General features: G+C 39.1%; 1 protein-coding gene across 10 annotated transcripts in view; it reads left to right on the top strand.

Moving 5' to 3' along the window:
• The window catches only part of DYM (dymeclin), a 481767-nt gene that overhangs the window by 22722 nt on the left and 444784 nt on the right, over nucleotides 1–14261 (top strand). For all 10 annotated transcript variants that reach the window (XM_035271024.3, XM_035271019.3, XM_035271021.3 and 7 more), the window contains exon 2: nucleotides 3342–3533. In XM_035271024.3, coding sequence (XP_035126915.1) covers nucleotides 3394–3533 — 140 coding nt within the window. In that variant the 5' untranslated portion in view covers nucleotides 3342–3393. The remainder of the gene's footprint in view (nucleotides 1–3341; nucleotides 3534–14261) is intronic.

Genomic DNA, 14261 nt, shown 5'->3' with positions numbered 1-14261 from the left:
CTCCAGAGTCCTTTTCCTCAGAGGTGGCCACTTTCAAATCTATAAGCTGTTGCTTCTTGCTATTTACCTTCTTATTTATTTATTTTGAGACAGAGTTTCACTCTAGCTAATTTTTATATTTTTAGTAGAGTTGGGTTTTTATTGTGTTGGCCAGGTTGGTGTTAAACTTCTGGCCTTAAGTGATCTGCCTGCCTTGGCCTCCCAAAGTGTTGGGCTTATACCGCATCTGGTCCTACCTCCTTATTTGTAACATACATTTTTACTGTGCTTTTTGCTTTAGTAACTTTATATATTTTCTATTGAGCACTACCTATGATGGAAGATGAAAATGTAGCATTCATAGACCACCAATCCTGCTTCTTTTTCCAGAATCTTCTCAGTATAGTTACCTCACAATTTTTGGTTAAATATTTGGTATTTATATCATAATAATTATGTAAATATTCATTACCATTGAATTTTGTCATATACTCTGATTATATGACCTTTCTTGAATAATTTCTGTTTTTCCCAAAGTATTTGGTCTGTATAAAAATAATATATTTTCCGTATAACTATTATTCGTTGCTTCTAAATTCCCCTATACCATTGTAACATTCCTCAGAATAAGGTTAGACACATCAAGTGAACTATCAGTTCTATGCTTTCTTCTCCTGGAGATCTGGGAGCCATTTTGACTCTTGTCCCAGCCTGCTGCATGGCTATTACTTACTATACCACTGCCCTGTGTTGGATCCCCTGTTTCTTGAATTTCTTCCTTTTTCTTGGCTTATTTCCTCATGTGGAAGGAGTATATCTTGTAGCTTTCTTGTAGGTTCCTGGGAGGTCTTTTGAATCCTGGCAAATCAGAAAAAAAATTTTTTTTCAAAGTCTCTCTCTCTTGCCTAGGCTGGAGTGCAGTGGTGTGATCTCAGCTCACTGCAGCTTCCACCTCCTAGGTTCAAGCAGTTCTCTGCCTCAGCCTCTCGAGTAGCTGGGATTACAGTCACCTGCCATCATGCCTGGCTAATTTTTTTGTATTTTTAATAGAGACGGGGTTTCACCATCTTGGCCAGGCTGGTCTTGAACTCCTGACTTCATGATCCACCCGCCTCAGCCTCCCAAAGTACTGGGATTACAGGCGTGAGCCATTGTACCTGGCCAGAAAATATATTTATTCTACTTTCAAACTTAATTGGTAGCTTGAAAAGCTATAGAATTCTAGTTAAATTATTTCCTCTTGGCCAGGCTCAGTGGCTCACACCTGTAATCTCAGTGCTTTGGGAAGCCAAGGCAGAAGGAGTTTGAGAACAGCCTGGGCAACACAGTGAGACTCTATCTCTGCCAAAGAAAAAATATTAGCTGGGCTTTGGTGGCATGTACCTGTAGTTCCAGCTACTCAGGAGGTGTGAGGATCCCTTGAGCCTAGGAGTTTGAGGTTACAGTAAGCCATGATCATGCCACTGTACCCCAGCACTGTACTTAGCAACCGAGTGAAACCCTGTCTCTTAAAAAAACAAACTTGCACTAGATATGGATAAATCCATAATGTTTTTTGCAAGTTTTAAAATCTTATGGTCTGGTGAAACTATACTATATATATTAGGTAGCTTTCTTTTTTTTAAACATTTTATAGTTTTGAGATGTATCCATTTAGCTCTGTTTCATTTATTTTCACTAGTATATTATGTCCCCTTATAATTTTGATAGCTTAAAATACTATTGTAAGTTAGGGGTTTATGTATTTCAGGGTATTTTTTGTTTTGGTTTGTTTTGTTGCCCAGGCTGGAGTACAATGGTACAATCTCGGCTCACCGCAACCTCTACCTCCTGGATTCAAGTGATTCTCCTGCCTCAGCCTCCCGAGTAGCTGGGATTACAGGCATGGGCCACCATGCTCAGCCAATTTTGTATTTTTAGTAGAGATGGGGTTTCTTGATGTTAGTCAGGCTCGTCTCGAACTCTGACCTCAGACCTCAGATGATCTGCCTGCTTTGGCCTCCCAAAGTGCTGGGATTGCAGGCATGAGCAACTGTGCCTGGCTTTCAGGGTGTTTCTTTATAGCATTTTCTAATTGGGCTTAACAAGTCCTATTTTAAGAAACTAAACCTTATGATTAGCTGGCTTAATATAAAGTCTTGATTGAAGCTGAATTCAGTTGAAGTGAAATTGAGTTATTAGGGCCCCTGTCCTCTTGCAGGAAGGATGAAAGTAATGGCCGGCCTCAGGTTCAGGGGAAGGTGATAGGAGCCAGATCAGTGTTTCTCTCTCAGATTCAGAAGACCCAGCTGTCCATGTGCATCACTGGGGAAGCCTCTTGCCCTGAGAATAAGCACCTCAGTCCAGCTTCCAAATTTTGACCATGGCTTCAGTGCCGTTGTGGAATGAAGAGGGACATGAGGAAGCAAGCGAGTCACTAATACACATTCTCACCTGACCTGAGCTGCATTTGGTCCCTGGACCCATGTAGTTTCCTTTTGTTGTGATGGTAATTTTAAACTAGTATAAATTATTGATCTTATCACCATTTTATTATTGAATGAGAGACCTTTTCTAGACAAATCAAGATAAAACATCTAGAGCTATGTTAAGTGTGATGTAAGGAAGACAGTGATTCATATTTGTAACTATTAGTTTTCTTCCGTTAGTGACTGAGAACAACCAGTACTGAAGAGCCTTGTGCATACTAATTGTTTATTCACTCCTTTGTTCCTTCAACATACTGTTTAGGGAATGCCTCTTACATGCTAGCCTAATCATTGGGGATAAAAAGATGAATAAGATAATTCCTGTCATAGACATGTGCATGGTTTAGGAGAAGAGGCATGTCAACAAAAACTACATATGTGCACTATAGCAGAATGAGAGAAACATTACATGTGATTCCTTTGTAATTGGGATCTTTCACTTGAAGTGGGTAATTCAGATTTGTCCCCATGATCCCCATAAGTGGAGGTAGCACATGGTGATTACTAGAGCTATGTTATCTTCGTTGCACATTCAAGCCATCCAGATTTCTGTATTTCTTTATCAGCATTGTTTTGGTTATCAAACAGCTTCATTTTCAGACTGTTAATAAAGTTATTGTTATGATTTTGCTCTGAGACATTTTCTTGGGTAGAGGCATGCCCATTCTAAGATACGTGGTATAAGTACCATATAGATTTGGATTTCTGTGTTTGTATTGGCTAAGACAGGTGATAGCCCTGTATTTCTTGTAACTTTGTATCTGATGTCTATTATATTTACAAATACAGACAAATGTGATTTTCTTTAGTACGTTTATAGTTTTTTTGTAGGTAGGCAAAGCATGATGACTTTTGAACAAGTTTAAAGTTTTTTTTGTTTTCATTTTTTCATAGGTTGTCTTGTGGAAATGCAGGCTTAAGGACAAGTTACCTGCCAAACTAGAAGATGGGATCGAACAGCAGCAGAATCGGTGATCTTCCTAAAAATGAGTACTTGAAAAAATTATCAGGCACAGAATCTGTCTCTGAGAATGACCCGTTCTGGAACCAGCTTCTCTCATTTTCTTTCCCTGCACCAACTAGCAGGTAGGAGATTGTCTGGATATTGAAAATTTGAATACAGGGCCATATCAACTTGTGTGGTATGCTGATTTAAAAAAAAATTTAGGAATGTTCTGTCTATCTGTCATACATAGACCCCTAGAAACTCCAAAAGGTTTGGAAGTAGAAAATAAGCTTTTCTATTCTTTTCACCCCACTCAGCAGCCGCTTCCCTTCTTTAGAAGTGATCACTGGTAGCAATTTATTTGGAATCATTCTAGAGATAGTATAGGTTACTTAAGCATATATCCCGTATAGTTTCACAAAATTGTTTAAATACAAATGATAGCAAACGATATGTGTACTGTTCTGTCCCTTGCTTTTTACCCCACAGTTAAGTAAAATATATCTTGTACATGTGACACTTGCGCAACTGCCTGTTTCTTTTTAATGCTATGGAGTATCTGTAGAATGTATTTCATCGGTTTTATGTTGATGAACAATTAGATTGTTTTCATTCTTTGTTGTAACAGGTATTGCTGCCTTCATCATTTCTCATACATACAAATGTATCTTTAGTATAAATTCCTTGAAGTAGAATTGCTGGGTCAAAGTGTATGTGTATTTGCAATTTGGTGTCTATGCCAAATTGTGCTCCATGGAAGTTGTGGCATTTACACACCTACCAGCAATGTATGAGAGGTGTGTTTCCCCATAGTTTTGTCAGTTTGATGCATTTTTAGACCAGTTTATCTCATTTTAAACTCTTATAAAAACTGACAGACAATAATAATGTAGAATGACTACAATATTGAATTCTCATAGACTTAATAACTAGATTAAAAAAATTTTATTTACTTTTTAAGAGCTTTCTTATGATAGGCAGAATAGTAGCCCCCCAAAGATGTCCACGTCCTTGTCTGGAGGATCTGAATATGTTACATTATATTGCAAAGGGGAATTAAAATAGCAAATGGCATTAAGGTTACTTGTCAGCTGCCTTTAAAATAGGGAGATTATCCTGGATTATCTGGGCAGGCCCAGTATAATCACAGGATTCTTGAAAATAGAAGAGGGAGGTAGAAGAGAAAGTCAGATGTGATGCGAGGAGGACTCATCCTGCCCTTGCTGGCTTTGAAGATGGAAGGGAGGTCATGAGCCAAGAAATGTGAGCAGCTTCTAGAAGCTGGCAGAGGCAAGGATGCAGATTTCCCTCTAGAGCCTCCAGAAAGGAATGCAGCCTTCTTGACATCTTGATCTTAGCTTATTGAGTGTTAGACTTCTGACCTGCAGAACTGTAAGATGATAAATTTATGTTGTTTACACCACTAAATTTTGATGACTTTTATAGTAGCAATACAAAAGTAATACACTTTTTGAGATATGCTTCATATATCATGTAATTCACCCATTTAAAGTATATTATTCAGTGTTTTTATTCACAGAATTGTGTAACAATCTCTAGTCAATTTTAGGACATTATTATCCCAGAAAGGACCTCTATCCCATGCCCATTAGCATACATTACCCCAAACTCTAGATTACACTAGCAACCACGTATTTATTTATTTTTTGACGGGGAGTTTCACTCTGCCACCTAGGCTGGAGTGCAGTGGTGTGATCACTGCTCAGTGCAATCTCTGCCTCCTGGATTCAAGCAATTCTCCTGCCTCACCCTCTGGAGAAAGTGGGATTACAGGTACATGCCACCACACCTGGCTAAATTTTGTATTTTTTGTGGAGATGAGGTTTCACCATGTTGGCCAGGCTGGTCTCGAATTCCTGACCTCAAGTGATCCACCCTCCTCAGCCTCCCAAAGTGCTGGGATTACAGGCATGAGCCATTGTACCCGGCCACGAATTTAGTAACTACTACTAAGTTTGCCTCTTCTAGATGTTTCATGTAAATGGAATTGTAACAATAGGTGGTCTTTTGTAACTGGATTCTTTATTTTCTTTTTCTTTTTTAGAGATGGCGTCTTGTTATGTTGCCCAGGCTGGTCTTGTACTCCTGGGCTTAAGCAATCCTCCCACTTTGGCACCCCGAAGTGCTGGGATTACTAGCGTGAGCCACCACACCTAGCCATGACTGGCTTCTTTGACTGGGTGTAATATTCATACATGTTGGAGCATGTACCAATACTTCCATTCCTTTTTTTTATTTTTTTGAGACAGGGTCTCAGGCTATTGCTCAGGCCGGATTGCAGTGGTATGATCTTAGCTCATTACAGCCTTGAACTCCTGGGCTCAAGTGATCCTTCCACTTGGTTACTGAGTAGCTGGGACCACAGGCATGTGCCACCATGCCTGCCTTTTTTTTTTTTTGAGACAGAATCTTGCTCTGTTGCCAGGCTGGAGTGCAGTGGGGTGATCTCGACTTACTGCAACCTCTGCCTCCTGGGTTCAAGCAATTCTCCTGCCTTAGTCTCCTGAGTAGCTGGAATTACAGGCATGTGCCACCATGCCCAGCTAATTCTTGTATTTTTAGTAGAGACAGGGTTTTACCATGTTGGCCAGGACGGTCTCTATCTCCTGACCTGTGATCTGCCTCCCTCAGCCTCCTAACGTACTAAGATTACAGGTGTGAGCCACCGTGCCCAGCCCATGCTTGACTGTTTTTTAAAAAAATTTTGTAAACATAAGGTCTTGTGATGTTGCCCAGGCTGGTCTTGAATACCTGGCCTCAAGTGATCCTCCTTCCTCTGCTTCTGAAAGTGTTGGGATTATAGGCATGAGTCACTGCACCAGCCTCTATTCCTTTTTATTGCTGAGTGATACTCCATTGTGTGGATATACTACGTTTTGTTTATCCATTCAGAAATCATTTGGGTTGTTTCTATATTTTGTTCTTTATTTTTTAAGTATCTTAAAGTATATATTTTTTTACATAACTCTAATACCATTATCACACCTAACAAAATTAACTATAATTCCTGCTACCCAGTTTATATTTAATTTTTTCCAGTTGTTTTATAGTTTATTACAATTAGGAGCCAAATAAGGTGCGTATGTTGCATTTGATGGTTCTCGTTCTTTAGTGTCTTTTAATCTAGAGTAGGTATCCACTTCCCCCCCTTGCCACTGTTTTCTCCTTCATGCCATTTTAAAAACAAATTGTGTCAGTTCTTCTGTAAAATGTTCCATCTTCTGTATTTATCTGATTGCTTCTCTTACCTTGTAACTTGTTCTTTTATTCCATATATTTCCTGCAAATTGGAAATGAGATTTAAAAGCTTGATAAAATGTAGGTTAATCATTTTTTGGTAAGATATTCTTTATGTAGAAAAAGTATGTTTTATATCAGTTATCATGCTAAGATTGATCAGAATTTTGAGTGTATTTTAGCAACTGTTGATCTTTGTCTGAATGACCTGTTTTATAGGAGGTTACAAAACGGTATTTCCAATACAGTCATTTCTACATATTACCAGGAGTTCTTCTGTAAAGAGGACTTTACATCATCAGTTAGGTTATGTAAAGTTTTTACTGTATTTATTACTAAATAAGGTTAAGCACTTCATTTGTTTTCTTTACTAGTTTTCAGAAAGGGATTGATGTAATCGTGACAAATGAATCTGTACTTCTCTTCTCCCTTGACCTCAGAGGTAGAGGGCCTATTTCTCTGTCTTTTGACACTCTCTCTCGCTCTCTCTCTCTCTCTCTCTCTCTCTCTGTGTGTCTCACATTTTTCAGTGTGACTAATTACAGCTGTTTTTTTGTTTTTTTTTTTAATTTTTAAAATAATTTTGTTGTTGGACGTTAGGTTCCGGGGTACATGTGCAGATCATGCAGGGTTGTTGCATCGGTACTTACATGACAAGACACTTACATTGGCAAGGTGGTTTGCTACCTCCATCCTCCTGTCACCTATATCTGGCATGTCTCCCCATGTTATCCCTTTCCAACCTCCTCACCCTCCACTGTCCCTCCCTTGGCCCCTCCTGCAACAGACCCCAGTCTGTGATGCTCCCCTCCCTGTGTCCATGTGTGCTCTTTGTTCAATGTCTGCCTATGTGTGAGAATGTGCAGTGTTTGTTTTTCTGTTCTTGTGTCAGTTTGCTGAGAATGATGGTTTCCAGATTCATCCATGTCCCTACAAAGGACAAGAACTCATCAGTTTTTATGATGTTAGCTGTTTTTCTTTTTGATATCCAGTTCAGCAAGTTTTGGATAGTGGTCCTTGTGGTTTTATTTGCCTTTCTTAAATATTTAAGATTGTGTTTATTTTCATATGTTTAAGGAGTATTGATATTTCCTTTTCCATGAGCTGTTTGTCTTTTAGCAATAAATTTTAATTTTTAACTTTATTGTATACAATTGGATTGTGCCTTAGAAGTTTAACTTAGTTTAAGCTGGGCGCGGTGGCTCATGCCTGTAATCCAGCAGTTTGGGTGGCTGAGGTAAGTGGATCACCTGAAGTCAGCAGTTCAAGACCAGCCTGGTCAAATGGTGAAACCCTGTCTCTACTAAAAATACAAAAAATTAGCTGAGCATGGTGGTGAGTGCCTGTAATCCCAGCTAGTCGGGAGGCTGAGGCAGGAAAATCTCAGTTGCAGTGAGGCAGAGGTTGCAGTGAGCCCAGATTGCGCCACTGTGCTCCAGCCTGGGTGACAAGAGCAAGACTCTGTCTCAAAAACAAACAAACAAAAAAAACAAAAAGAAGTTTAACTTAGTTTATAATTAATCTGATGACTTGGATTAGATATATTTTATATTGAAGTGGTTACTTATTTCTGCTTCTGAGATCCTTGGAAAATTTTTGTCCACCTGTGCCAGTCGAAGTTATTATGGCTTTATAGTTTGTTTTGTTAATTATTACTTTTACTGAAAGATTTCTTTGCTGCTCTCATGTGTTTATTCTTTTCAATGCCATTCCCTTTTCTTAAATCACCCTGGTTTATAGAGAAAGGTATAAAGGGATCTTAGAAAGTGAAAAAATTGTGACGTGAATAAACTGTGCGTTGTATATCTGTGGGGATATATTTACAAAGGTTTCTCTCCCCACCACCGCCTCAAGTGAGTCCACATGATAGAGGTTTCATTTGTGGTGTTGCATATACTTTTGGCCTTTCTGTCACTTTCTTTTTGAGACTGCCCTGCTCCTCAGTGATGGTATTTGATGTGTGATCTTGGGACTGAGTAAGCTTTGAGGTAGCAGGTGCCTCCTCGTTGACAAAGTCAAGGACCAAGATTACCTACTTTATGAATTATTCAGGACTAAGATGAGTCTCAGTAGAGGAGACTCTGAATCTAGGTAATTCTGAGATTCTTCACTCTTGGAATTCCTTAGATACACATGTGCTGTTTTCAAGTAAAGTCCACTTTTTGCAGCAAAAAATTGATGTTTGCTGCAATCTTTAGAAATACTAATAAGGTCTTTAGGACTAATCTGATCCTTTCTTAATATTAACTATTTTTAGCATTAGAGTAATCAGATTTTGTTAGAGTTTCCAGGTGTGGTTGCAAAATCTTCCTTAAATTATTTAATAGTTTTTATGGCCGGGCGTGGTGGCTCACGCCTGTAATCCCAGCACTTTGGGAGACCAAGGCGGATGGATCACGAGGTCAAGAGATCAAGACCATCCTGGTCAACATGGTGAAACCCCGTCTCTACTAAAAATACAAAAAATTAGCTGGGCATGGTGGCGCGTGCTTGTAATCCCAGCTACTCAGGAGGCTGAGGCAGGAGAATTGCCTGAACCCAGGAGGTGGAGATTGCGGTGAGCCGAGATGGCGCCATTGCACTCCAGCCTGGGTAACAAGAACGAAACTCTGTCTCAAAAAAATAAAATAGTTTTTAATTTTTCACTATGTTAAAATTAGTTGTGCAGCATAGGTCTGAAACAAAATGAAGACTAAAGACTAAAGGTTAAGTAATGTATACTGTTTTTATTTTCCTGAATATTTTGAACTACTTATATGACTGATTTTAATACATGTTTCTAAACTATTACATAATAGCAGCAAAAATGAAAAAACAGACCTGTGCTTATTATTTTTTGGTTCATAGGCATCTGAGGCTATGGTGTGTGTGAACATAATCATGTGAGTCATGCTTATCATTGAGAATTGCTAGAATAGATGACCTATCTTTATGTATCAAACTGTTTATTTATTTGTTTCTCAGGCCATAATAGTTAGCTAGATATATGATGTCTCTTGTCCTTAAAGGGCTTATATCTTATCTGTAAATCAACAAGCAAGTATGGTGAAATATTATAAAGGGTGTTATAGAAGAATTGCGTTTTATGCATATGCAAACAAATACACATATATATTTCCTCTCCTTTTTTGACAAATAATAGCATGTGTGTTGTACACACTTTTTTACTTTGTGCTTTTTTTCATCAGTTATAACTCGGAGAGTCTTCTATATATTAACTTCCTCACTCTTTTTGATGGGAGCCATAGCATTTGTTTTCTAAATATATCAAAATTAATTGTATTTACCATTTAGATTGCTTCCAGTGTTTTGTTATTATATATAATGTAGCAATGAATAACTACATAGGCTGGATGTGGTGGTTCATCCTTGTAATTCCAGCATTTTAAGATGCTGAGGCAGGAGGATCTTTTGAGGCAAGGGGTTTGAGACTAGCCTGGGCAACATGGTATTTTTGTAGCCATCGCTACAAAAAATAAAAAACATTAGTTGGGCACAGTGGCTTATGCTTGTAGTTCCACTTACTTGGGAGGCTGAGTCAGGAGGATCGCCTGAGCCCAGGAGTTCAAGGTTGTAGTGACTATAATCAGGCCAATGCTCTCTCCAGCCTGGGCAGCAGAGCAAGCCCCTGTCTCAAACAACAACAGCACCACACCACCACCACATAATACTTGTGGGTAGAAGTGACTTCTTTTACTGTAAAGGAAATGTGACCAAATGACTTCTAGTAATTCTTCTAGTCTGTGTTGAGAGGAATGGGAATCAGACGTAATAGGCTGGGAGTGCAGAAAGTGCTTCCCAACGTATTTCATGTTTCAGAGTAAATTGATAAGGCTGCTTGGGTCTAGCGTGGTCTCAAGCTCTCAAGGGTGTAGGGGCTCTGACTGTGTGGAAGGCTGAACTGGGAAATAAAAATCTGTCTACCTGTTACCTGTTTTTAGTACACTTTTTAGAAAGCTGAGGATTAGAAGTTGGCTCCCTTGTAGGGTCTTGTTGAGTGCATTTGGAGGAAACATTGTTTCAGAGACATTATTTTTTTAAGTAGGGTAAGTGATAGACTGGAAAGTGCAGGAGAAAAAACTAGGACAAAAAACCCAAATCTGAGGTGTCTGCAGCAATGTACTTGTGATGAGAAGGTCTGAATTTCTATTCCTGTGTGGGAGATGGAAAATCTTACATCTCTGTAAGTGCTGTAACCAGCTAATAGCAGTATAGAGATAATACCTTTAAAAAGTTCTTTTGTTTTAAATTAATACTTGATTTGAGTGTTAATACTTCATGAGCTTAGAGTTCCGGATCTGAGAGCAGCGCTGAGCAGTATAGCAGCAGCCTGAATGCTCTTCTTCAGGGAAATCATTTTGCTAAAAGGTGCAGTGACTTTGGGTGAAGTGTGAAGAATGGAGGCCATGAAGCATGGGGGCGGGGGGAACCTGGATTTTGGAGCCAAACTGACCTTGCCCGAGCTCCACAACATTGGTCACATTTCCTTACAGTTTGTGAACTTAGGAAAGCTGCTTAATCATACTGAGCCTGTTGTGCTTTTGTAAAATGGAAATAATCTTACCACTTAGATTCATAGGGATGATGGAACACCATCACGTATGTAAAGTGTCTTGAGTTTGCTCATCTTTCAAGGAGTAATTACCAATTAGTTTACAAAAGATCAAGGACTCTGTCTTGAGAGTTAGTCTAAAATATTTAAGGAATGAAAGTAAGCAGCAAAAATTTAACCAATTTTCTGATGACCACTTTATCTTGATGATTGAAAGTCTAGTGCCTTTTTTGAACTAATTGTTCTGCTGTTTTAAAAATTAGGCCAGACAGTGAGTATAGTAAGAGTTGTCTTTGTATATAAACAATCTACTTTGTTATTTTTGAGATGGAGTTTCACTCTTGTTGCCCAGGCTGGTGTGTGTTGGCGTGATCTGGGCTCACTTCAGCCTCTGCCTCCCAGGTTCAAGTGATTCTCCTGCCTCAGCCTCCCAAGTAGCTGAAATTATAGGCACATGCTACCATGCCTGGCTAGTTTTGTATTTTTAGCAGAGATGGAGTTTCACCATGTTGTTCAGGCTGGTCTCAAACTCCTGCCCTCAATCAATCCACCTGTGTCAGCCTCCCAAAGTGCTGGGATTACAGGTATGAGCCACCATGCCTGGCCACAATCTACTTTTTATAAAGGCTACATTTCAGAAAACTTTACCATGTTATACAAATTGTATTATATGTACTGAGCACTAGATGGTGCTCATATAAGGCAAAAAGAGCAGCTCTTGGTACAGTCAATTAAAACTCATTTTTCTGAGTACCAAGGTAATGCATGTTCATTTTTAATACTTTTAAATACAGGCACCAGGAAAGCAAAAAAAAAAAAAAGATAAAAATAATAATAACCAGGAGTAACTTGTAAACATTTTAGGATATATCCTTTTCATTATCATTTTAATTTTTTTTTTTTTTTTTTTGAGAGACCCAGTCTCATTCTGTCGCCCAGGGTGGAGTGCAGTGGTATGATCTCAGCTTACTGCAACCTCCACCTCCCGGGTTCAAGGGATTCTCCTGCCTCAGGCTCCAGAATAGCTGGGACTACGGGTGTGTACCACACTCGGCTAATTTTTGTATTTTTGGTAGAGATGGAGTTTTGCCATGTTGGTCAGGCTGGTCTCAAACTCCTGACCTCAGGCTGAACCCTGGAGATGGAGGTTTCAGTGAGCCTAGATCATGCCACTGCACTCCAGCCTGGGTGACAGAGGGAAATTTCTTATCCAAAAAAAAGGAAAAAAAAGTTTTTAAAATTAATATACCTAAAAAAATAGTTATGGAATGTCTTTTGGTTGCCAGGGACTCTTTTTAAGAACTGAAAATGTGAGTGACACGGTCCCTGCCCTCATGTAGTTTATACGTTACTGGAGGAGATAAGCGATAAAAGAGTGAACAAATAAATATGTTAGGTCGTTTCTGGAAGTATCAAGTGTAAGAAAAGTGGAGCAGAGGGAGGTCATGGAGAGCAATAGCTTTAGGAGATTTCTTTAGCCAGAGAGTCTCTGGGAAAGCAGCATTTGAGCAGGCACATTAGTGAAGCCAGGGAGTGAGTCATGCACATTTTGGGGAAAGTATTCCAGGTAGAGAGGGCAGCAAGAGTCAAGAGGCTGAAGCAGGAGTAAGTTCTGCAGATTGGAAGAACAGCAAAAGGTCCGTGTAGCAGAACAGCCAACACGAAACAAATTAATAGGGACTTTGGCTGCATGAAAGGTTTTTAAGTTGGATGGTATTCCAGAGATGAGCCTGTTTCAGTGTCACTATTTGGGAATCAAGTTTAGTCTGCTGTAATTTACTAACTATCCTATAATATGGAAATATTTTGTTCATGTAATTTTTTTTACTGTGGTAACCAAAATTTACCTTTCCAACCATTTTTAAAATTATTGGTTTTTTTGATCTGGTCCTCTTGATTTTTGTAACCTTTTCAACCATTTTTAATTATACAATTTAGTGGCATTAAGTGCATTCACAGGATTGTGCAGCCATCCCTGTGATCCCTCTCCAGAATGTTTTCATCACCTTAGATAGAAATGCTGTACCTGCTAAACAATAACTTCCCATCCTCTCCCCCCAGTTTCTGATCACCTCTATTTTAATTTCTGTCTCTATGAATTTGACTACTCTGGGTATGTCATATAAGTAGAATCATACAATATTTGTCTTTTCGTGATTAGCTTATTTCATGTAACATAATGTTTTCTTTTCTTTCTTGTTTTGAGACAGAGTCTCACTCTGTTGCCCAAGCTGGAGTGCAGTGGCACAATTTCAGCTCACTGTAACCTCTGCCTCCTATGTTCAAGTGATCCTCCCACCTGAGCCTCCCAAGTAGCTGAGATTACAAGTGTGCACCACCATGCCTGGCTAATTTTTGTCTTTTAGTGGAGTTGGGGTTTCACCATGTTGGCCAGGCTAGTCTTCAACTCCTGGCCTCAAATGATCTGCCCGCCTCGGCCTCCCAAAGTGCTGGGATTATAGGTGTGAGCCACTGTGCCTGGCCTAGTATAATGTTTTTAAAGTTCATCCATGATGCAATTTCCTTCCATAAGTCAGACTAATACCCACTGTAGTCATAGACCATATCATATAATGTTTTCTAAACTTCAGTTTGCTGTACTCCTATCCTTTTAAAGGGCTTCCATTTCTCTTTAGCATTGTTAGTTTCCACTTGTTACTTTGACTTTTCTTTCAGAGATTTTTCTTGCATCATAAAAAATTTAATTCTACTGAGATAAATGATAAAAGATAATGATAATTTCATTCTGCTAAGAGGCTTCACTAACATAAGCATCATTGTTACTTGACCAGTTATTTATTGTGCTCACTGTGTGTCAGGTGCTGGGCTCATTACTGTAGGCACCTCCCTTTGCTTAATTCTATTATTATTTTTCAAATCTATTATTATTTCCATGTGTGAGAGAACTGAGGCCTAGGAAGGTTGTCTGAAGTCACATAGTAGCGGCTAAGGACCAGATTTAAACCACGTTTATGTATCTTAAGTCTAGAGAGGAATGCTGTTGACCATCATGCCACACAGTCTCCTTGGGAAGCACAGACTAATCTGAGATTAAGTT

The sequence above is a fragment of the Callithrix jacchus genome, chromosome 13 (assembly GCF_049354715.1).
Source record: "Callithrix jacchus isolate 240 chromosome 13, calJac240_pri, whole genome shotgun sequence".
Taxonomy (NCBI): domain Eukaryota; kingdom Metazoa; phylum Chordata; class Mammalia; order Primates; family Cebidae; genus Callithrix; species Callithrix jacchus.
This window is presented reverse-complemented; position numbering and strand designations above follow the sequence as displayed.